General features: G+C 42.8%; 1 protein-coding gene across 1 annotated transcript; it reads right to left on the bottom strand.

Moving 5' to 3' along the window:
• Positions 1 to 1,793: 1,793 nt before the first annotated feature.
• LOC126235172 (putative ankyrin repeat protein RF_0381) lies at positions 1,794 to 23,171 on the bottom strand. Its single transcript, XM_049943904.1, has 3 exons — positions 23,064 to 23,171; positions 11,918 to 12,120; positions 1,794 to 3,180 (listed from the first exon to the last, which is right to left on the bottom strand). The coding sequence occupies exons 1-3, from the start codon at positions 23,169 to 23,171 to the stop codon at positions 1,950 to 1,952; spliced, it is 1,542 nt and encodes a 513-aa protein (XP_049799861.1). The 3' UTR covers positions 1,794 to 1,949.
• Between the last annotated feature and the right edge of the window lie 961 nt (positions 23,172 to 24,132).

Genomic DNA, 24,132 nt, shown 5'->3' with positions numbered 1-24,132 from the left:
TTTGTCAGTGTTTAGCTGTATGTGCAATGGTGACATCTTTTAAGACTGCTGGGTTCATATGGTCAGAGGTAAGGCATCAGTTTATAGACAGTAAAGGAATAAAGCAGGTACCAGAGTCAAAGTGAAAATTGGTTTAACAATTTGAACACTAATTGCGGAATGTTCTCAACTGTGTATTTTGAGATGAGGAATCAACCATCGGAAATGAATATTTCACACACTTTTTACATGTATATAAATTAAACAGGAAGAGAAAGAGATCCTTGTGCGTCTTGTGTCACCAGGAATATCAGTACAGAAGGTGTAAAAGGACATTCTTGAGTCACTAGGCATGGAATCAATGTTAGGAATTGTTTTCTTCAACTGTTGCTTCTGCAGAACAAGTGATTCAGCTGCTCTCTGATTCCACATTCATAAAGCTGTAGCTAAAAACCACATACGCGAAGTAGATGCTGCCTGAAACATATGTGAAAAACTCAACTATGTTATAGTTAGATCACCAAAACGTCGTTTTATTTTGTAGTCAATTTCGGTGTCATTTTGCGCCAGTTTCTTTGTCGTTTTTAACTAATTTTGATGCAATTTTCTGTCACATGTTGTATTACTTTTTGCCGGTTTTACAACTATGTTTTGGCTACTTCGCCATGCTGTCTTGGTTTCGTTTTATTCCAGTACGTTTTGCACCAGTACATCTTTACCTGGCATTTATTGTCCTGATTTTCTTTCAGTGTGTCAATCATCCTACACACTTAGGGACATTTATTTTCCTGGCGAGTGTTGATTTGGAATCTGACAGAATGATGTTATTGTTGTTTACGGTATATACAATACAGAAAAGAACTTGCAGGATTTCTTGTTATCTTTTACGAGTTTAATTTTTTTTACTATCTTTCCGTGTATCATCCCAATATACACCTCAGCCCCATCCTCATTCTTGAGCTCTTTCTGTATATATAAATGTAAGAAAGCAGAGAGAACATGCTGAGAAATATTGGTCAAAATAGAAGTAGGTTGTAAATTTTAATTTGCCAAATTGTATTCTATAATTACATCTATCTCATGTAGAATCTAGGCGGCGTATATCTTCTTATTACTTACATCGAATTTTTAACTACATTGTGTGTAACTCAGAATATGTTTTTTCTGTATCTCTTTCGTTCTTTAAATCTTTTAACTCACCTAACGTGTGACAACATAATGTCTGATTTTGAGCTTTCTCTCTAACTCATACCACTCTGTGCTGTTAACCAAACGATGTCGTATCAGACCCTCTTAAATCAATTAATAAATCTGCTAAGGATTTTTATGAGTTAAACAGGCCATTGAAGATCAAAAATTGTATGTAGATGGCTATACGATAAAATCTTAAAGGCCACTAAAGAAGAAAAAATGCATCTTGGTATTCTTCTTAACAGTTTTAGGGAGTACAATAAAAGGCGGAGGGTACTGTACGATGAGAATACACTGAGTCATACTGTAGTAAGAATAGCAATCCTTAATCCACGGTACCGTTTAATGTGAGATAATTTGTCTGCAAGCACTTAGAGCCGTCTAGTGTCAAATAATCTAAAATTGATGCTAACAGACAAAGAAACTGCAGCAATTGTAGAAAGGCAAACGTTGCAATGTGTTGCAAGAGAGGCAAATTAAATGACTGTGGATGATTAGGAAGAAATGTTCTGAGCTGTCAGTTAGTCATTTGAACAGTATGTGATTGACTCAATGGTAGGTGTAAGCAATTATAAAAGAAAGCGAAATTCCATGGCAGACATCATTTCATATTGTACAAGACTGCCTAAAATTGACTTCTCATTCCTCTGGAAAACAGCAGTCGGACGTGTTCACGATATCCCAGTCCTCCTGTCTAAGTGTCAGACATCACCTACGATTTTCCTTCCTGCTAACTGAAAATTCTCTGTTACCATCAATGATAATGGCTTATCATCTTTTTAATCACGGGGTGGACTACAGTATCTGCAACAAGCTGGGGTGCCCAAGCAGCTGTGGGGCGCCACCCGGGGTTTCTTCACGAGTGCCTGTTCCCTACCTGAGGGCATAAGACGAAGCAGTCTCAGCAAGTCAGTGTAGCCGTACCTCCGCGCGAGATCGTAGGGCGTCTCTCCCTGAGCGTCTTTGGCATCCGTTCTGGCTCCAGCCTCCAGCAGCGCGCTTACAGTTTCCAACGAGCCTCTGGAGACCGCGCGATGCAGTGGGCTGTCTCCGCCGTTGTCCCTCACGTCGTGCCGAGCGCCAGACTCCAGCAGCAGACGGACAGTGGGGATGTTCCCCGTGCGCACCGCGTAGTGCAGCGCCGTGGAGCCGGTGGAGTCAGCGGCGTCGATGTCGGCGCCGGCAGCGATGAGGGCGGCGCTGAAGGCTGGTGGACGCCTGGCGGCTGCGATGTGCAGCGGAGTGTTCCCATGCCTGTCGCTCACGTTCGGGTCCATCCCCGCAGCCAAGAACGCGTTCAATAGAGTTGCGGTGCCCCTTATAGTCCCCCAGTGGAGATGCGTCCACTCCCCGGGGCCTGCGTGAGTGCTCAATGGCAAAAGCTCCCGCACAGTCTTCACATCTCCTGCCTGACCTGCCCTAACCAAGTCACGCATAATCTTGTTCACATTTCCTCCGTGGATTTCCATCGACTTAGCAATGTGCAAATGACCATTTTCCGTTGCTAGCTGCATGGCAGTCTTCCCATCTCGATCTGTCTCCTTCAAGTAGGCTCCATATTTTAACAAGATGTGCACAGTGTCTGCAGCACCCACCGATGCTGCGACGTGCAGTGGTGTCCGACCGTTGCCGGTTTTGCAGTCGATATCTGCGCCTGCATCGACGAGTACACGCACCACTGCGACTCGTCTGTGGGCGGCGGCCACGTGCAGCGGCGTCGTACCTTCTGTGTCCAGTCTTACCTTTGCTAAAGAGGGATCAACAGAGAGGACGTACTGCAGAAGATGTAACAGACCTGTGACACACGCTGTCCTCACTACATCTGTTGCCGAGTCCACATTCTGGAGCTTCCTCCTTGTTGCTTCCAAATATCTCAGAGGGGCGCCTCTCTGCAGAAACTTCTCGACCCACGTCCAAGCGCATGTTTCCTCAGCAAAGCGTAGGGGCGTCCATTGTCTCACTTCTTCTATAGACAGCTGATCCTCTGATATCTCCATCTCCCTTGTGAATCTGAAAAATAGAATGCAAAATAATGACATCTTTTAGCATTTGCTTGTCCCTATTCACATTATTATATCATCTTTATGGCTATGTTGAAGTCAGTAGGTATTTTCTTTCATTTAGTAAAGTCACTTTATTGTGTGGACCTTAAAATGCAGTAAGTTTGCGTAAGCTGAGAAGTTATGGAATTAGCGAAAAGTCTTCACTTTGAAAACAGGAAAAGAAATTGTTTTCCTCCAGTGTCAATAAACAGAGCACAGACCATTCAAAGTGAAGCTTGTGGAAGAGTTTTGTTACAGGATCGATGGTTTTTCTTGATGTACATCACTGACCTCCATCAAACGTGTCATTTTCTCTTTGGAAATGACAAAAGTGTTAAGTATAATATAATGCAAATGATGAAACTAATGAGGTAGTAGATAACGTCAGCACGTGCCACACCGTGGCCAGATTAGTGCTTAACGACAACAAAAGGCAGTGAATAGCCTTTCTAACATGGAAATGCGAAAGCTGGTCAATAAGCGAAAGCGGCCACTCTAAATTCTTAATAGTGAGAGTAGACGAAAAGCTTTTTGTGCAGATATTTAAAGCTGATATCCTCGCTACATGGATCATCTCCATTCTCTCTGATACCGAAATGTGGAGTCTAGTTATCTTTGCTTACATTGCCCTATTACGTCCTTAACATAATATTTTGGGGTAACTCCATGCTCTCAAAAATGTCTCAGTCCAGAAAAGGATGGTCAAATAGATCTGCAGCGTCAGTTCTTGTAGGCAATGACCCAGGTATGTCGCAATTCTAACTGTTGTGTCCCTGTACCTATACAACATTGACTGATTTAATTAAACTGCAAAATTCGTTTAGTGAACACTGGGATGAAAAACGATTTCCACTTCCTTCCGCCATGTATACAAAGGTCTGCACTATTTCGTCGGTTTCATTACCAACAAAAAATGGTTCAAATGGCTCTGAGCACTATGGGACTTAACTGCTGAGGTCATCAGTCCCATAGAACTTAGAACTACTTAAACCTAACTAACCTAAGGACATCACACACATCCACGCCCGAGGCAGGATTCGAACCTGCGACCGTAGCGGTCGCGCGGCTCCGGAATGTAGCGCCTAGAACAGCTCGGCCACTCTGGTCGACCATTACCAACAGGCTTCTAGAAAAGCTGAAAAAAATTCAGTGTTGAACATCTAGTTCTCAAACCGAAGTTGGAACTTTTCTTTGTACTACACACCTACTCTGCAAAAGACACACTCTAAGAGGAAAAAAGACGTACGACGAAGAACTGTCTGAAGGGGACGGAAATCCGTAGGTGTGAGGTACACGCAGAGACAAGCAAATGAATACAATTTCAGAACATTTGTATGATTTGTTCAAGAGAAAGAGCTCCATAAACTGAGCAACTCAGCAACACATTGGTGCACCTCGGGTCTTTATCTAGGCAGTTATTCATCTTCGTATCGATTGATAGAGTTGTGGGATGTCCTCCTGAGGGATACCGCACCACATTCTGTCCAATTGGCGCGTTACATCGTCAAGATCCCGAGATTGTTGGAGGGAACCGCTTGTAATACCTCAAACATTCACAACTGGGGAGAGATCTGGTGACCTCGCTGGTCATCAGGATTCTGTTCGAAGCAGTACTCATTAATGAAGAAAGTTCTACTTCAATCAGTGGGATTCCAGGCCAAAGACGTATCTGGAGACGCCCTGAACAGCAGTGGGACAGCAACCTGTCTGTCGATCGCCATACGGTCTGACAACAAGGAATGGGGTGCCAATTCTTTTCATAGCAGAAACCCTTTGGTTGTCATTCGTGGCACCATTACAAGCATAGTTTGGTTGCCCTTCATGGCAAGCTATCCTAGGTTTACATTTCAGCAATACAACGCCCGCCGACAAAGTTCGCTTTTACCGCTTGTCCTCGTGCATGCCAAATCCTATTCTGGCCACCAAGGTAGCCAGATCTCATCTCAACTGCGAATTTTTGGAGCATTAAGGGCTAGGCACGTCAGGCATCTTCGGATTTTGACGATCTAACACTCCAGTTGGACATAATGTGGCACGCTAACCCTCACCAGGACATCCAAGATTCTGTCAATCAATGCCAAGTCGAATTATTGTTTTCATAAGGGCAAGAAGCGGATTAACGGTTTATTAACTTGCTCAATTTATGAAACTCTTTCTCTTGAATAAATGACGCAATTTTTCTCAAATTTTAATCATGTGTTTCTCTGCATATGTACACCACAATCTGCAGATTTCCGTTCCATTCGGATAATTCCTCCGTGGTGCGTCACTTTTTTTCCCCTCTTGGAGTGTATATCGCTACCTGCCTCTATTACAAGTTGAAAGGTGCTACATTAATTCCTTCCCTTTCACAGCTAGTGAACATGACTCCACTCATCATTCATTATTGTGACATCAGTAAGATTTGCTTTCGTTCAATTTAAAGTCAGTTTTACAAGTGATGAACTCCTGAATTCACTCACGATACAGAGTGTAACAACTTAGCACGTAATTATATATTTTCCACCATACAACATCAACCACGGCTTTCCATTCCACACTGAACCCTATCACTTTCTCTAACAGACTCGTACTGTATTGTACTGCAAGACGCTACTACTCCCTGGATAGCCGCTCACAACGTTGTCGACTCTCACTCTGTAACCTCCCCCTCCCTTATCGACCTTAATGACAGTGAAAAATTAAACCGCGTGTACCTAATGGAAATTTGGGAATAGCAATCGTCACCGAAGTTAATCTGTCGGTAAAGAGGGAGGAAAGGGTTACATCTAAATGAAAGGAAAAATGCAAATGAAACTGGTGGAAATTAATTTTGAAAAGGGGTAAAGTTAATAAAGAAAGTAAATGTGCGGCCGTTACGTTAACAATTAACTAGCGGTAATTAGATATTTGAGATTTGGGGGAAATCACAGTCGCCAGTCCTAAGGACAATTACTATAGTAACTGAAAAAGAAAGGTTATTACACATATAATTAGGACTAGAAGCGTGGCAACTGAAGGTTGACACGTGTAGTGTGAAAACTGAAAGTTTGTCAGAAGTAATAAATTTCGCTACACTCTGACTTAATTTAGCAAAAGAATCAATAAAACCGGAAAATCGAAAGTTAATTTAGTGACTGAAGTTAATAGTGAGCTTTCTTTCTGAAGCACATCGAAATCCAGTAAAATACGGTTAGTCTTGGGCTACCTCAACAATCATTTCAAAAGCAACTTGACTCTACGCAATTTAGAAACAAGAGATTTAACTTTGAACTTGAATTAAATGATTCTGAACAATTAACAGTAGTAAAATTTAGTACATACCAAGCTGAGCTGCAGTCACAGGTAAGCTAAAATTTGCTAACAAAACTCGGACTCTTAATTTGTGCTCGTGTAATCTAAATATTGTAGCCTGCTATGAATACTTTAACTGAACTTTGAAATTAAAGCAGTGAAATCTAATTATATTATTTTAATGCTGGCGTTTGAATTTCAACGACACTCGGGTTCATTTCGGAAAAGGAAGGGACCCTGCTTGGCAATGCAATTGGGACAATGAGCAACAAAGGTTCATGCTAAGTTGCTGTAATTTTGCGAGGCAAATGGAACAATTTGAAAAGCTGAGGTCTGCCATACAGTTCTGAAACTTTACGTGCTTTTAGTCTTCCTTGTTGGCTGATTGAAGGTTTGAGGCCGTCGATCGAGGAGGTGGCGACAGTCACTCATTGTCGGCCGTCGCTGTTGCAGAAGCTGGATGTTGGCGCACCTTCTTCTCAACACGGTCACCAGACGAAACGGGCTCTTGATGTGCGCCAGCTAATGCTTCCCGTCCGCGACACCATGTCAGAAACTATCATCGCAAGTCGAGCGCAATTACATGCTGCCAAACCCCGAAAGCGTGGCAACTCGCGGGAGCTACATACAACACACCTGCTCCACTCGCTACTCCAGCCAGACTCCCCCTCTGCCCGCGCTCCACGCGGCAGAGTTCACACTACCAAAGATCCTACACACTTTGATTCTTCACACGACCTATCGATGTAATCGTTCGATAGCAGTTTTCCCTAGGCAAGACCCAGCGTAAAAATACAAATAATATTTACGAAACAAATACATCGACATAAATGCATAAATATATACATATAGTAAAACAATTACAATATATAAAGGCACAGAAATGTCATATATTCAGGTAACAAAATAAGGAAAAAATTTACAGTACAATAGATGGAAATAGGAGGATATGCATTTCCGGCGTTACACGTGCCCCACATTGTCTGAGGATGTTCGTGTAACCTAAACAGACTCAGAAAATGTCCCAAAAAAGAAACAGCGGAAATGCATATGCTCAAAACATCATCAAAATTTAGCATTCGTCTAATTAAGCATAAATAAATTTTTTAGACCATAAAATTTGAGTGGAGACAGTCCTAATCTTATTCCACTCTGTCATCTTGCACAAAATAAAACAGGTTGACAACATATTAAAATTCATAGAAAGCATAGAAAATGGTTTAGCTACTTCAAAATCATTAAAATGCGTAACACTATCAAGAAATGGAATACTATTTACAAAATCAATCAGAGTACTTGGTCATAAAAACAGGTAGATCAAAATACGCAAATTAATTATTAATTACATAGAATACACATTTTATATAACCTTTTCATAATTATTATCTCGTCATGAGATTCCACTTAACGCTAAACAAGAAAATAATATTCAGTAGATCGAAAAAAACATAAATATTGACAGCAGAATTCTTTCACATCAGCTGTCCGGGAAGAAAAACTATTCCGCCTTTCGTACCCGCAAGTACAAACAATGCCGAGAGCGACACGGAGAGCCTACGGTGGCACAAGAGCCGACAGCGGCTCCGCCTCGTCAGTATTGTTGCGCCCGCCTGTGCGGCACGCTTGATCTCACTCGCCTGTCTAACGGCATTTCCAGAACGTCCGCTTCACTGAATTCTTTGGGAAAAACTCACTCCCGAGTAATCTCAAGGAGTCCATTAACACTATCACAGTGGATAACTCAACACTGTCCATCATCACACGCATGTACTAGCCTGAAACTTAAAACAGCGTCTAAGTACATCGGCAACGACTAGTAAAACACATATTCATTAAATCTTACAGCTAGTTACAAAATCATATTTACATTACTTAATCTACTGTGACTCAGCTGAAAACTTAAAGTAGCAGCTTGGATTTTTCAATTGATAAATAATCACTCTGTTAAATCATTTAGTACAAGTTAATTACTTATTAATTACAACTTCTTTAATGTCCTCTTGGTCAGGCAAAAGCATGACAATCTAGCAAATCGTTTAAATCTTACACTCTATATTCACATACTGTACAAATTACCCATTCTGTGGTATTAATCAATTCTAGGTTGGTACAATTTCAAGTCTACAATATTCCGTATACCTAATCGTTTTCCAGAGCTTGGATACTCTAAGCAATAAGCATTTGTGTGAGGTATACCAATGACTTTATATGGTCCATTATAAACAAACTTAAATTTCGAGATTTCATTGTCTATCTCGCTCGATTTCTCATGAGCTTTTACAAGTACTAAGTCTCCGATAGCAAACTTAGCAAAACGCGCTTTAGCGTCATGACGACGTATGCCAGCATCGACTTTTAGCCTCATTACTTCTCGCAAACGATCTTTCTTCACACCAATACTAATGTCAATCCGTGGGGGGAATTCGATTATCTCTTCCAATTCACTTTCTACACTTCTGTCAATGCCGAGATTCCTCACGTTACAGCAGTTCAAATTCATTCCTGCGTCAATGTCATCCGGCCAGTTAACAATGTGTATAGGCTGGTATTGCCTATGCACACCGTCTCCTGCCCCGTCAAAACTAACTACTACTGTTTTATCTTGTGACGTACATGTCAAAGTTTTGCTCTCGCAATTAATCACTGCACGGTACTTTAATAGCCAATCCAACACGATAATTACTTCCGTAGTTAAGTCTGGCACGACGACAAACTCTTGTTCAAATCGTGCCCTACATATCTCGAAGTTGACAAAAATCTGTTTTGTGACCGGTTTACTGGCCTTCCCAGTAGCACCGATAATTTTCACTCCTGTTACTGGCATAACTACGATGCCAGGTCTGTCTTTCAGTAACTCAAATATTTTCCCAGATACAGCACTCAATTCTGCACCGGTATCAATCAACACGTTTAGTTGTAGGTCGTGCATATTAACAGACACTACTATCTGTCTACACTTGTCCTCGACTGTTTCTTTATTTTCCCACAGTAAATCCTCGTCTATATCCAGGTCATTCCAGAAAAAACCATCCGGCTTTGATCCTAAATCCGGTTTATCTGGCGGCTTTTTCAGCCTCTGTTCACATACAGTTTTAATTTCAACACGTTTGTCCCGAGGCTTAGTCTGTAGCTTCGCCTCCAATACCGAAACCTTTTCCTGTAACTCGTCAACTAGTGAGTGTTGCTTTGCTATCACTTCACTAATTGTCACCTTCGGTGATTCCTCTTTGGCCAGATTGATCTCATCTGCCAATCTACCTGGAGGAATGTGCCCAGTAGTCTCTGCAATTACTTCCTCTGGATCTGCGCAACCCATACTGCCATCGTCTGACCGTATAATGTCAGCTCTAACCTCATACACGCTGTAATCCACATGCTTTTCTACCAATCGTGTCCGGCTATCACTAAAATTCTCGTAATCTTTCTCCTCAATACTTTCGCAATGTTTAAACTGGAGTTTTGCGTCGGATGGGTCGGCTACTTCTACCACTATAACTTTCGGTAAAGTCTGCCGGTTAGGGCCAGAACTTTCCGTTACTACTTCAACATCCAACTCCTGCGGCACGAAACACGACGAATCTTGCTCGTGCTCCCCATTAACATCAACTATTTCTAGTAAAGTCTGCCGGTTAGGGCCAGAACTTTCTATCACTTCACAAACACTATCTTCCTGTGGGACGAAACGCAGCAAATCCTGCCCGCGCTCCCCATAAACACTTCTCCCATACAGGCCCCTATAATCTCTTAGTTCGTTGTATAAGCGACCGAACTGCCTTAACCAGACCTCATCCCTCTCTGCATCCCCTCGCTCGATGACGGACGTTTTATCCGACATCTGATCTTCTCTCAACACTTGCGAATCATTCTTAAACTCAATCTCCAGTTCCGCTGTGGGTATTACTGCTGCCACTTTATAATCGATTTCCGGAACACAAATTGTTCTCACTGATAGTGAATGTATTTTCTACTGCCGTGTCTACAGCTGATCTACTACTAGTGGGCGCACTCCTTTCTCCTAACACTGGCACACTCTCCCGCCGTTGATTATTCCATACGGAATTCTCATAACGACTACACCTCGGTTTTCTACTGTTATTGGGCCGCCAAAATTTCTCCACGCCCGGTCGGCCCCTCACCGGCGCGGCTAATGGTTTCCCTGTCTCGTCCCAGCAGATACGCTCCCCGGATGTTGCTGAGGCGGCTGATCACACACTCTGGCGTTATTACTATTCTGCGAAGCCCGTATCACGCTAGTATGATACTGGTTTCCGTCATTCCTGTTATTATTTGCATTGTATCGATTGTCATTACGGCCCGAACCACTATTGTTATTGCTGCCAAGATTGCGGTATGCATTATTCCCATAGTTATGATTGTTGTGGTTGCTGTGGTACCCATTGTTGTTACCACGGCCTCTACCAGTATCGCGATTATTGCGCCAATTGTCCTCGTCCTCAACTCTTTCCAGGAAATCATTGATTGTCCTGTAATTGCTTCCTACGTAGCGTTTTGTATCATCTGGAAGCTTCTTGTAGAGTTCCCAAACTATTTCGGTTTCCGTGCGGCGATCACGCAAATATTCCAACTTGCGGATCCAGCCCTCACAAAACTCCTTCATCGAGCCGCGCGAATTCGCATCGAAAGGCCTCGATACGACAAATTCGCGCCAGACACTTTGCTGTTTTTGCTCTGACCAGTATTCAGCCAGAAACAAATTTTTGAACTCGTCAAAAGTCAGGTTCGTAATGTTGAGGTTTAAGCCCCAACGCTTGGCATCACCAGCCAACACATCAATAACCGCATTAATTTTTCTCTCATTAGTCCATGATCTGGGTAAAACTCTTTCACAATTTTTAATGAAGTCCGTCGCGTGTATACCGCCTTTTTTCAAGGGGTCGAACCGCTCCTCTTTCGTCAACAATTCCGAACTATGTGCACAGATTGGCACATAGCACTGTTTTTCTTCAAGTTTCTTTTCTAATTCCGACACTCTCGTAATCACTTGGCAAGTGGTTGTCACAAGCGTTTCCACTTCCCTCTTTTTCTCTTCGCAGGTATTAGCCTGCTTCCTCACTTTGGTATCTACTTCGGATACTAAAGCCTTTAAAGTTTCCACCTTCTGTTGATCCTCTTTTCTCACTAATTGAATTTGTTCCGTCACCTTATTCTCGATGATCGGAGCAACTGCGTCTCCTACACTTTTCTCGATTCTGCTAATTTCGGAATCAAAACGAGTATTTATGCTCGCAATTTCCGCCTGAACGCCTATCATTTCCTGTTTAAGATTACCGATTTCGGTATTAATCACGACAATATCGTCTTTGATTTTATCAACTTTAGTGTTAACAACTTCAACATTGTTGTTAACAACATTAATAGCTTTGTTCTGATTGTCTAGCATTCGTTCAAATTTTTTAGACTGAGCTTCTTGCTTGGCAGCCTGAGCTTCTTCCTTGGCAGCCTCAGCTTCTTGCTTGGCAGCCTGAGCTTCTTGTTTGGCAGCCTGAGCTTCTTGTTTTGCAGCCTGAGCTTCTTGCTTGGCAGCCTGAGCTTCTTGTTTTGCAGCCTGAGCTTCTTGCTTGGCAGCCTGATCGTCTTGCTTGGCAGACAGAGCTTTAATTTCTGCCGATTGACTCTTGATTTCATTAATCAAAACATTCAATAAATCAGTTAAATTCCCGGAAACTACCGGTTTTACTTCCGTATCGGCTTCCACTTTAATTGTTCTCCCGTATTCGTCATCAAGGGATTCCGATTTGATTTTCACTTCCGATTCCGAAACATTTTCTAAAGTTTGCAATTCCATTTCTGCTCTTTGTTGCGTTTCGGCGGTCGCGTCTTTCATGCTAGCCGCCTGCCCCTGAACAATGGGTACCGCGGTGCGCGTTTCACACTGTTCGACCGATTGTTCCGTATCCAAGTCTACCAAATTTTGGTAATTGTTGCCTTCACTCATTTTAATCATTTTCAATATAAATGCCAAATCTCAAAATCTAATTAGGATTCCTCACACTAATATTCTCGTTGACGTATCGACCATTTCGTAAACAGTACTTTGTTACGAGATTTGCACAATGCAAAATTCGTGTCCAGAACAACCTCAAATCTGATGATTGTCCTGCCACCAAGTCGCCACGTGTAACCTCCCTCTCCCTTATCGACCTTAATGACAGTGAAAAATTAAACCGCGTGTACCTAATGGAAATTTGGGAATAGCAATCGTCACCGAAGTTAATCTGTCGGTAAAGAGGGAGGAAAGGGTTACATCTAAATGAAAGGAAAAATGCAAATGAAACTGGTGGAAATTAATTTTGAAAAGGGGTAAAGTTAATAAAGAAAGTAAATGTGCGGCCGTTACGTTAACAATTAACTAGCGGTAATTAGATATTTGAGATTTGGGGGAAATCACGGTCGGCAGTCCTAAGGACAATTACTATAGTAACTGAAAAAGAAAGGTTATTACGCATATAATTAGCACTAGAAGCGTGGCAACTGAAGGTTGACACGTGTAGTGTGAAAACTGAAAGTTTGTCAGAAGTAATAAATTTCGCTACACACTGACTTAATTTAGCAAAAGAATTAATAAAACCGGAAAATCGAAAGTTAATTTAGTGACTGAAGTTAGTAGTGAGCTTTCTTTCTGAAGCACATCGAAATCCAGTAAAATACGGTTAGTCATGGGCTACCTCAACAATCATTTCAAAAGCAACTTGACTCTACGCAATTTAGAAACAAGAGATTTAACTTTGAACTTGAATTAAATGATTCTGAACAATTAACAGTAGTAAAATTTAGTACGTACCAAGCTGAGCTGCAGTCACAGGTAAGCTAAAATATGCTAACAAAACTCGCACTCTTAATTTGCGCTCGTGTAATCTAAATATTGTAGCCAGCTATGAATACTTTAACTGAACTTTGAAATTAAAGCAGTGAAATCTAATTATATTATTTTAATGCTGGCGTTTGAATTTCAACGACACTCGGGTTCATTTCGGAAAAGGAAGGGACCCTGCTTGGCAATGCAATTGGGACAATGAGCAACAAAGGTTCATGCTAAGTTGCTGTAATTTTGTGAGGCAAATGGAACAATTTGAAAAGCTGAGGTCTGCCATACAGTTCTGAAACTTTACGTGCTTTTAGTCTTCCTTGCTGGTTGATTGAAGGTTTGAAGCCGTCGATCGAGGAGGTGGCGACAGTCACTCATTGTCGGCCGTCGCTGTTGAAGAAGCTGGATGTTGGCGCACCTTCTTCTCAACACGGTCACCAGACGAAACGGGCTCTTGATGTGCGCCAGCTAATGCTTCCCGTCCGCGACACTATGTCAGGAACTATCATCGCAAGTCGAGCGCAATTACATGCTGCCAAACCCCGAAAGCGTGGCAACTCGCGGGAGCTACACACAACACACCTGCTCCACTCGCTACTCCAGCCAGACTCCCCCTCTGCCCGCGCTCCACGCGGCAGAGTTCACACTACCAAAGATCCTACACACTTTGATTCTCCACACGACCTATCGATGTAATCGTTCGATAGCAGTTTTCCCTAGGCAAGACCCAGCATAAAAATACAAATAATATTTACGAAACAAATACATCGTCATAAATGCATAAATATATATATACAAATAGTAAAACAATTACAATACATAAAGGCACAGAAATGTCATATCTTCAGGTAACTAAATAAGGAAAAAATTTACAGTACAATAGATGGAAATAGGAGGATATGCATTTCCGGCGTTACAACTCCATTACTGTTAAACCAACAACACATGGCAGGTATGGCACAGCACTCACCAGCGATGCAAATAAATAAAAACGTAAAATAAATTATATCAAAACTACCCTAACTCAACGTTTGAGGATACTGAAATCTCACAAAGAGTTCCACGCACTAGTTGAGAACTTTCTACATCTACATCTGCATACATACTCGGCAAGCCACCGTACGGTGCGTGGTGGAGAGTACTCTGTACCACTACCACTCATTTCCTATTCTGTTTCACTCGCAGATAGAGCGAGCGGAAACGACTGTCCTTGTGCCTGCGCATGAGCCCTAATTTCTCGTATTCTATTCTCGTATCTTATCTTTGTGGTCATTGCCCGAAATGTAGAATCGTTCTGCAGTCAGCTTCAAATATCCGTTCACTAAATTTTCTCAATAGTGTTTCTCAAAACGAATGTCGCCTTCCTCCATCGGATTTCCATTTGAGTTCCCAAAACATATCCTTGACACTTGTGTATTATTCGAATCTACTGGTAACAAATCTAGCAGCCGCCTCTGGATTGCTTCCATGTCTTCTTTAATCCGACCTGGTACAGATAAGAAACATTAGTGCACAACTCAAGAATAGGGCGGACTAGCGTCATAAGTGCTGTCTCCCTGGCGGATGAACAACTCTTTCCCAAAATTGTCCCAATGAACTGACGTCGACCATTCCCCTTCTCTACCACAGTCCTCACATGTTCTTTCCGTTTCACATCGCTTTTCAACGTTACGCCCAGATATTTGAACGACGTGACGTGTCTAGCAGAACACTGCTAATGCTGTATTTGAACATTACGGGTTTGTTTTTCCTACTCATCCACAATAACGTACATTTTTCTACATTTAGAACTAGCTGCGATTCATTGCACCAATTAGACACATTGTCTAAGTCATATTGTTTCCTGCCGGCCAGTGTGGCCGAGCGGTTCTACGCGCTTCAGTCTGGAATCGCGCGACCGCTACGCTCGCAGGTTCGAATCCTGCCTCGGGCATGGATGTGTGTGATGTTCTTAGGTTAGTTAGGTTTAAGTAGTTCTAAGTTCTAGGGAATTGATGACCTCAGATGTTAAGTTCCATAGTGCTCATAGCCATTTGAACTATTTTGAACCATCTTGTTTTCTCCTACAGCAATTCAGCTTCGACACATTACCGTACACTACAACATCATCACCAAATAACCGCAGATTACTGCTCACCCTGTCCGCCAGATTATTTATGTATATAGAAAATAGTAGCGTCCTACACACTTGCCTGGCACACTCCTAATGATATCCTTGTCTGTGATGAACACTCGCCGTCGGGAACAACATACTGATTCTATTACTTAATTAGTCTTGGAAACACTAACATATCTGAGAACCTATTCCGAATGCTCGTACCTCGGTTAAACGTCTCCACTGGGGAACAGTATCAAATTACTTCCAGAAATCTAGAAATATTGAATCTGCCAGTCTTCCTTTATCCAGAGTTTGCAGTATATCATGTGAGAAAAGAGCATGCCGACTTTCGGGCGAGCGGTGCTTTCTAAAGCCGTTCTGCTCCATGCCCGTAAGTTTCTCGGTCTCAATAAAACTTACTGTATTCGAACTGAGAATGTGTTCAAGGATTCTGCAGCTAATCGATGTAAGGGATATTGGTATGTAATTTTGTGGGACCGTTCTTTTCTGTTCTTAAATAAGGGAGTAACCTGCGCTTTTAACCAGTCACTTGTTGGGTGAGAGATCCGGGATAAATGCAAGCTAGGTAAGGAGCCAATTCCTTAGAGTACTCATTGTAATACCGAATCGGAATTCCATCCGGACTAGACGACGTATTTGTTTTCAACATTCTCTGTTGTTTCTCTGTGCCAGGGATGCTTATTACTATGTCATCCGTATAGGAGTCTGTCTGATAGACAAATAGCGGTAAGTTTGTACGATTGTTTGTACGATTCTTCTGTGTGAACGATTTCTTAAACCCGAAATTTAAAACTTCAGATTTCACTTTGTTATCTTCAACTGCCAAACCAAACTGGTTAACGACCCACTGGACGGAAGCCTTAGACACTCTTAGCGATTTTACATAGAACCAAAAACCTTCTCGGTGACAGTTGTATGTATCGCGCGTAGACTGTTCCACAGATGCACTTATCTCTAGTAAACTTTGCCTGTCGTTATTTGAGCATTTTACGAATTTCGTTGTTAATCCATTTCGGGTCTTTTCAGTCCATAATCCACATAATAGGCACATTGTTCTCCAGACCACTATTTATAATCTTTTTTAAACTTCGCCCATAATTGCTCTACGTCCATCGTACTGGTACTAAACGCCGTCAGTTCACAAAGTGAAATGCTCTTTCTAGAACTTTGTTAACCGTAGTTGCTACAATGACTTCATGATCACTAATCCCCGTCTCTATACTGACGCTGTCGATAATGTGTAGCATGCTTGTAGTTATTTTCGCTGAGCATGGGCTGCCGAACTAGCTTCTCAAGACAGTTCTCAGAAAACGTGTTCACAAGTAATTCGCAAGACTGTCAGTCTGTAACCCACGCACTGCAACCATTGACGCCCCAGTCTATACTCGTTAGGTTAAAGTCGCCTCCTACCAGCATTGCATGATCTGGGTATTTAGGCGCTACTGACAGTAGACTTTCTTTGAATAACTCTAGAATTGTTACAGCGAAATCCAGTAACCAGTGAAAACGTCTAACAATTAACTTGGTTTCGCCTAGTCCCGTTATAAGCGACCAGATAACTTCACTGTCACAATTTCGACCAAAATGGAGACAATATTTTTGTCAACTGCGAGGAACAGTCCACCTTCTATGGCCTCTAATCTGTCCTTCCGATATACGTTCAATGACTAGTTAAATACCTGAGAGCTTTCTACCTTGGGTTTCAGCTATCTCTCGGTCGCAAGAATAATGTGAGCCCGAGCACTTTCCTGGAGGGCATTAAATTCAGGAACTTTGTTACGAATATTTCGACAAATAACTGACAAAATTTTGACAGTCGCAGTGTCTTTATTTTGTACAAGGTCTGACTTTTCTTCCTGCACATCGACTGGCAAGTGTTCAGAACCTCAAAACTACCGCCTAGCCTAAACAATATCCATGTGTACTGCACAACCACTCTTCTACTGGAGTAGTTGTGTAGTGCACCCATAATCTATGAAGGAAAGTACTACAAATGCCCACTCGATAACGCATGAGTATAAATCTGCAGCCAGACTGTCAGAGAGTCGACGATGTCTTTGGCTGACACCCTCTGCTCGACTCCAAACCAAAGGACCCTGATCTACATTGGAAACAATGCTGCAAATTGCGAGCGTTTCTCGCAACCCCCGCGCGAGGCCATTAGCCTTCACGACTTACGCCAGCCGCCTGTATGAACTAAGGGAAAGCCCACTTGAAAGGCGTCGTTAATACCGACATGAGCCACAACTCGTAGACGACTACACCCCGCACGCTCGATAGCTGCAAGCGCTTAACGTTGGAGCTCCCGAAAACTCGCAAAACTCCGCCCGCGTGTGCCTGCTCGGACCATGCTGAAGGAACGGCCGCCTGTTCACTCACAGGGCGGATATGCGAGGCCAGACGGCCAGCCTTCACACTGTACCTCCGCCTCGAGCGACGCAAATGCGTTACCACCAGCCACTCACCCTGCTGCGAGAATGGATTCACCGTGTGGAGTACATTTAAGTGGAGGCTCGGCAGCAGAGCCCGCGGGCGAAGCGAGCGGCATTTGGGACACAGAATAGAGAGGATACAGAATAGAATCTCGACTGCAATTCATGTACCAAACTTCATTGCACATGCGCTAAGTCTACCATACTGAAAAGAGTAAACCGGCCGAAGTGGCCGAGAAAAAAGCGGTTCTAGGCACTACAGTCTGGAACCGCGCAGCCGCTACGGTCGTAGGTTCGAATCCTGCCTCGGGCATGGATCTGTGTGATGTCCTTAGGTTAGTTAGGTTTAAGTAGTTCTAAGTTCTAGGGGAATGATGACCTTAGAAGTTAAGTCCGATAGTGCTCAGAGCCATTTGAACCATTTTTTTAAGAAAGAGTAAACAGCTTTGTTAGAAGCCAAAGGTGGACGACAAATACGTTTCGTTTATTTTAGCTCCTGGGCTTACCTACGAATTAACGATTGTCTGAGGTACTGTTAGAGTCAGAAATATATAATGAGGAGTAGTAAGAGGAAAGACGACGCAGGTAAGTAACTAGCGGATCCACAAAGCGGCTGAAAGCAGTGCACGAAAAATTTGAGTTTTCCGATAATCTTGCTGTAAACAACAAAAGCTAATTAAACTGTAAATAATATTGTATGTAAAACAAACAAAAAGACATCAACTCCAGAAGTTAGTTTTTCGGTAGAGGTTCTCCCTTTCCTTTAAATAATTGGAAACTACTGATTTCGCATCTACGCAGTTTCTTCACTTTTCTGTGTAATGCTTCTCATTCTATTCTGAGGTAACTAATTGTCGCACAAAACTGATTTCTTCCATATCTTAGTTTCATATCATAGCTCGATGATGAAGTTTCTATTTTTTCGATACTGGTCACAGTTAATGATTAACTTAATCACCTATTACTCTGCAGCATAACATTTCAAGAGTTTTCATTGAAAAATGTAGCTGCTGGCTACTTTACATTTGATTAATTTTAGGTGGTACTTTGCATGAAACTATCGAAGTTGTTTTTGAAGTTGGAAGGAAAGCCACATCTCGTCACAGCGCAAGTAGACCGCAGCTCTGTAGTGAACAATAGTAGATACACGTTTTTTTCCAATTATGGATCGCGACTTATTGTTGTACTTATTGCTGGTAGAATATGATGATCAAGAAGAAGACATTCTACACCAAGAGTTACATGATGGCAGATCTGAAACTTGCCTGCCATTTAGCAGAAAGCCTTAGCAAAGATTTTTGCGACACTTATCAATCGTCAGTTACTAAAAGAAATGATGCATATTACATAATACGTTACAGTAAACTTACAGGGTCGGGCCAGTTCGAGACATTTGTATACGTTAAACTTAACGCAGCCTATTGTCTTCATGTAAAGTACACTGACGTGACATAAGTCATCGTATAGCAATATGCACATACACAGACAATGCACACAAAGCACAAGAAGGCTAGTAAATTGGTGTAGCTGTCATTTGCACTCAGGTGATTCATCTTAAAATGTTTCTGACGTGATTATGGCCGGAAGCCTGGAATTACCGGACTTCTAATGTGGAATAGTAGCTGGAGCTACACACATGGGATATTCCATTGTGGAAATCGTTACGGAATCTAATCTTCCGAAATCCACAGTGTCAAGATTGTGCCGAGAATACAACATTTCAGACGTTACCTCTCATCACGAACAATTAAGTGGCTGATGGTCTTTACTTATCAACAGAGAGCAGCGGCATTTGCACAGAGTTGTCAGTGCGGACAGACCAGCAACACTGCCTGAAATAATCGCAGAAATCAATGGGAGACGTGTGACGAATGTATCCATTGGGACACTGCGGCGAAATTTGGGTTAATGAACTATGACAGCACTGTCTTTGTTAACACCGCCACATCCACTGGGCTCGTGACATTTCGATTGGATCCTAGATGGCTGAAAAAACAGTGGCCTTGTCAGATGTGTCCCGATTTCGTTGGGTAAGGGCTGATGATAGGGTTCGAGTGTGGCGCAGGTGCCACGAAATCATGGAACCAAGTTGTCAGTAAGGCACTGTGCAAGCTGATGGTGGATCCATAACTGTGTGGGCTATATTTACATGGAATGGGCCGTGTTCTGGGCCAACTGAACCGATCATTGACTGGAAATGGTTATATTCGGCTACTTGGAGACCATCTGCAGACATTCGTGAACTTCATGTTCCCAAAAAACTACGGAATTTTTGGGGATGACAATGCGCCATGTCACCGGGCCACAATTGTTCGCGATTGGTTTGAAGAACATTCTGGACAATTAGAGCGAATGATTTGTTCACCCACATCGCCCGAAATGAATCCCATCGAACATTTATGGGGCATAATCTAGGGGTCAGTTTGTGCACAAAATCCTACACTGGCAGTACTTTAGCAATTATGGACCGCTACAGAGGCAGCATGACTCAATATTTCCGCAGCGGACTTCCAACGACTTGTTGGATCCGTGCCCCTTCGAAATTCTACATTACTCAAGGCAGGAGGACGTCAGACACGGTATTAGGTGACATTAGTCACCTCATTGTAATACTTTCGTTAATTCTAAATAAATTCACTAACTGGGAATATCTTGGCATCAGCTATGTTACGCATAGACGTGCTACCTATTACTGACATATGGAAATTTGTGCTGGATTGGGACTCGAACCAGAATTTTCCGCTTCGCGAGAAGTCGCCTTATTCACTTCGGCTATCCATGCATGTCAACGTATTTCGAATTAATTCCGGATGGCTGTCAATCGTTGTCAATGACTGTTCATCCAGACACGCAAGTAAATAATACCTCAGGCTGAAATCGTGAAAGAAAATTGCAGCACAAAAACTCCTACAGAGTGCCACATAACAGCTGTTTCTGTTGGAAGTGAAGGGGTTTAACAGCTCAAAATCTCAGAACATAAAAATTAAGAAGTGAAATAAAATTGCTGCAAGGAAAAACCGATATATACAAAACAAAGTAGCTTCATTGTCATCTAAAGCTAACAGCAATGGCAGTTCACAGCTTGCACATCTGAACGGTAATGAATTTAAAAGAATATGTGATAAATTTTTAATTAAAAACTTTCACAACTTGTTTCATTGGCATGTACTTTAGTAAAAGTTTTCATTTAGTCGGTTGGATTAGTTCCGTTTCGAAAGAATGACCATTTCGAACCGTAGTTGTAAGCAGCTTTTGTTTCGCATTGGCGGTCTCAATATGGCGTCGAGTGCAACGCTTCACTTCTGTAGCGGCCACATTCTGGTACCAGACAACACTTCATACAAAGCAAAGGAGCCGCCCTCTGCTTGCCGTTCTGTACACTCTCCATTTTGTGCCTGGGGTGTCCCATTCGACGCGCCAGATTCTCCCCACCGCTATATCCCGAAGCAGCAGCCTGAAAGCGGATGACCTCGTCCAATAGCTCGTTCAGGTGTTTGCGAGCTGTGGCCGGCTCCCCCTGCGTCCGCTCAGAGCATGCACACATCTTACCGGTACTAGCAGACCAGCTGAAGAACTAAACCTAAAGTATAGAAGGACGGGGTGGCCGAGCGGTTCTAGGCGCTACAGCCTGGAACCGCGCAACCGCTACGGTTGCAGGTTCGAATCCTGCCTCGGGCATGGACGTGTGTGACGTCCTTAGATTAGTTAGGTTTAAGTAGTTCTAGCGGACTGATGATCTGAGAAGTCCCATAGTGCTCAGAGCCATCTGAAGTTTTAACTAAAGTACAAAAGCACACAGAGGTCTTGGTAAACCCAGGTACGCAACTTGCTACCCTCCTGATACGCCACAAATGGACGCTGATGCCTTAATGAGCTGTGTAGCTGGCTGTTCAGAAGAAATGAAAACTAAGCTACAGACTACCTGAATTTACACTTACAAAGCGTGAGATTAAACCTCTTAAACAGAAAAACACGCATGAATTTTAAGAAATATACTATTAGTAAAACACAGGAAAAGCTAAGCACTTAACTTGATGCTCTGGAGATATGAACAGCGGGGAGCTGACTGACTGGCTTACTACACGAACTGGCGCTTGTATTAAAAAACAAGAGAGCAACTACTGTGCTACGCGAAAGGCAAAGATCCCGAGTTCGAGTCTCTGTGTGGCACACAGTTTTAATATGCCAGGAAGTTTCATATCAGCGCACACTCCGCTGCAGAGTGAAAATCTCATTCTGGAAACATCCCCCAGGCTGTGGCTAAGCCATGTTTCCACAATATCCTTTCTTTCAGGAGTTCTAGTTCTGCAAGGTTCGCAGGAGAGATTCTGTTAAGTTTGGAAGGTAGGAGACGAGGTACTGGCAGAAGTGAAGTTGTGATGACGGGGCGTGAGTCGTGCTTGGGTAGCTCAGTTGGTAGAGCACCTGCCCGCGAAAGGCAAAAGTCCCGAGTTCGAGTCTCGGTCCGGCACACAGTTTTAATCTGCCAGGCAGTTTCACTATACGACTGGCTTGATGAATTCACACGTACAAAATGCAAGATTAAATCTCTAATACAGAAAAAAGAGACTTAAGAAATATGCTACTAATAAATCACAGGAGGCCGGCCGGTGTGGCCGTGCGGTTCTAGGCGCTTCAGTTTGGAACCGCGTGAGCGCTACGGTCGCAGGTTCGAATCCTGCCTCGGGCATGGATGTGTGTGGTGTCTTAGGTTAGTTAGGTTTAAGTAGTTCTAAGTTCTAGGGGACTGATGACCACAGATGTTAAGTCCCATAGTGCTCAGAGCCAAATCACAGGAAATGTGAAAGTACATGTCTTGGCATTCTGTAGTACTCGTATGTTATTCATTCATTCACTCCGTCACAATTATTTTGTTTTACTAATTTTTTAGTTTTCTCTGTTCACAGATTGTTAATCATCATTCTGTAAACTAAGTACTATATTGTCCTATGAAATAGTACTTATGGTTCATATGGACGTACGCAACGTGATAAGTACATAAATAAAAATAAATAAATTACTCTTTGTGAAAATGTGTAACATTTAGCATAGTTCTCTGAGCAAGGTTTTAACTGTTATTTCATATTTATGGATAAACGTAGTTAGACAAGGTGTCATGCAACATCCTATTTATGTTCTTGCGCACAATTAATGAAAATAAAAGGAAATTGTAAAGGTTAATGCAGCTTCTTCAAACATACAGTGTACTTTCCTGGAGAGACGCTGAAGTAAGCATCCTTAACATCTTTATCAGCTGAACACATTATTATGAACTGCCGTATCATGCAGCCGACAATATTGGCGGGCATCCTTATGAACGGTATACCACTGCTACACACTTCTTTTTATTGACAGCGAATTTTTGTTTACAAATGCTACTTCCATTAGTACACTACTGGCCATTAAAATTGCTACACCACGAAGCTGACGTGCTACAGACGCGAAATTTAGCCGACAGGAAGAAGATGCTGTGATATGCAAATGATTAGCTTTTCACACCGCTCACATAAGGTTGGCACCGGTGGCGACACCTACAACGTCTTGACATGAGGAAAGTTTCCAACGGATTTCTCATACACAAACAGCAGTTGACCGGCGTTGCCTGGTGTAACGTTGTTGTGATGCCTCGTGTAAGGAGGAGAATCGCGTACCATCACGTTTCCGACTTTGATAAAGGTTGGATTGTAGCCTATCGCGACTGCGGTTTATCGTATCGCGACATTGCTGCTCGCGTTGGTCGATATCCAATGACTGTTGCCAGAATATGGAATCGGTGGGTTCAGGAGGGTAACACGGAACGCCGTGCTGGATCCCAACGGCCTCGTATCACTAGCAGTCGAGATGACAGGTATTTTATCCGCATGGCTGTAAATGATCGTGCAGCTACGTCTCGATCCCTGAGTCAACAGATGGGGACGTTTGCAAGACAACAACCATATGCACGAACAGTTCGACGACGTTTGCAGTTGCATGGACTATCAGCTCGGAGACCATGGCAGCTGTTACGCTTGACGCTACATCACAGACAGGAGCGCTTGCGATGGTGTACTCGACGACGAACCTGGGTGCACGAACGGCAATACGTCATTGTTTCGGATGAATCCAGGTTCTGTTTACAGCATCATGATGGTCGCATCCGTGTTTGGCGACATCGCGGTGAACGCACATTGGAAACGTGTATTCGTCATCGCCGTACTGGCGTATCACCCGGCGTGATGGTATGGTGTGTTACTGGTTACACGTCTCGGTTACCTCTTGTTCGCACTGACG

Source organism: Schistocerca nitens, chromosome 2, assembly GCF_023898315.1.
Source record: "Schistocerca nitens isolate TAMUIC-IGC-003100 chromosome 2, iqSchNite1.1, whole genome shotgun sequence".
Classification (NCBI taxonomy): Eukaryota; Metazoa; Arthropoda; class Insecta; order Orthoptera; family Acrididae; genus Schistocerca; species Schistocerca nitens.
Note: the sequence above shows the minus strand (reverse complement) of the source record. Positions and strands in the feature narration are given on the sequence as shown.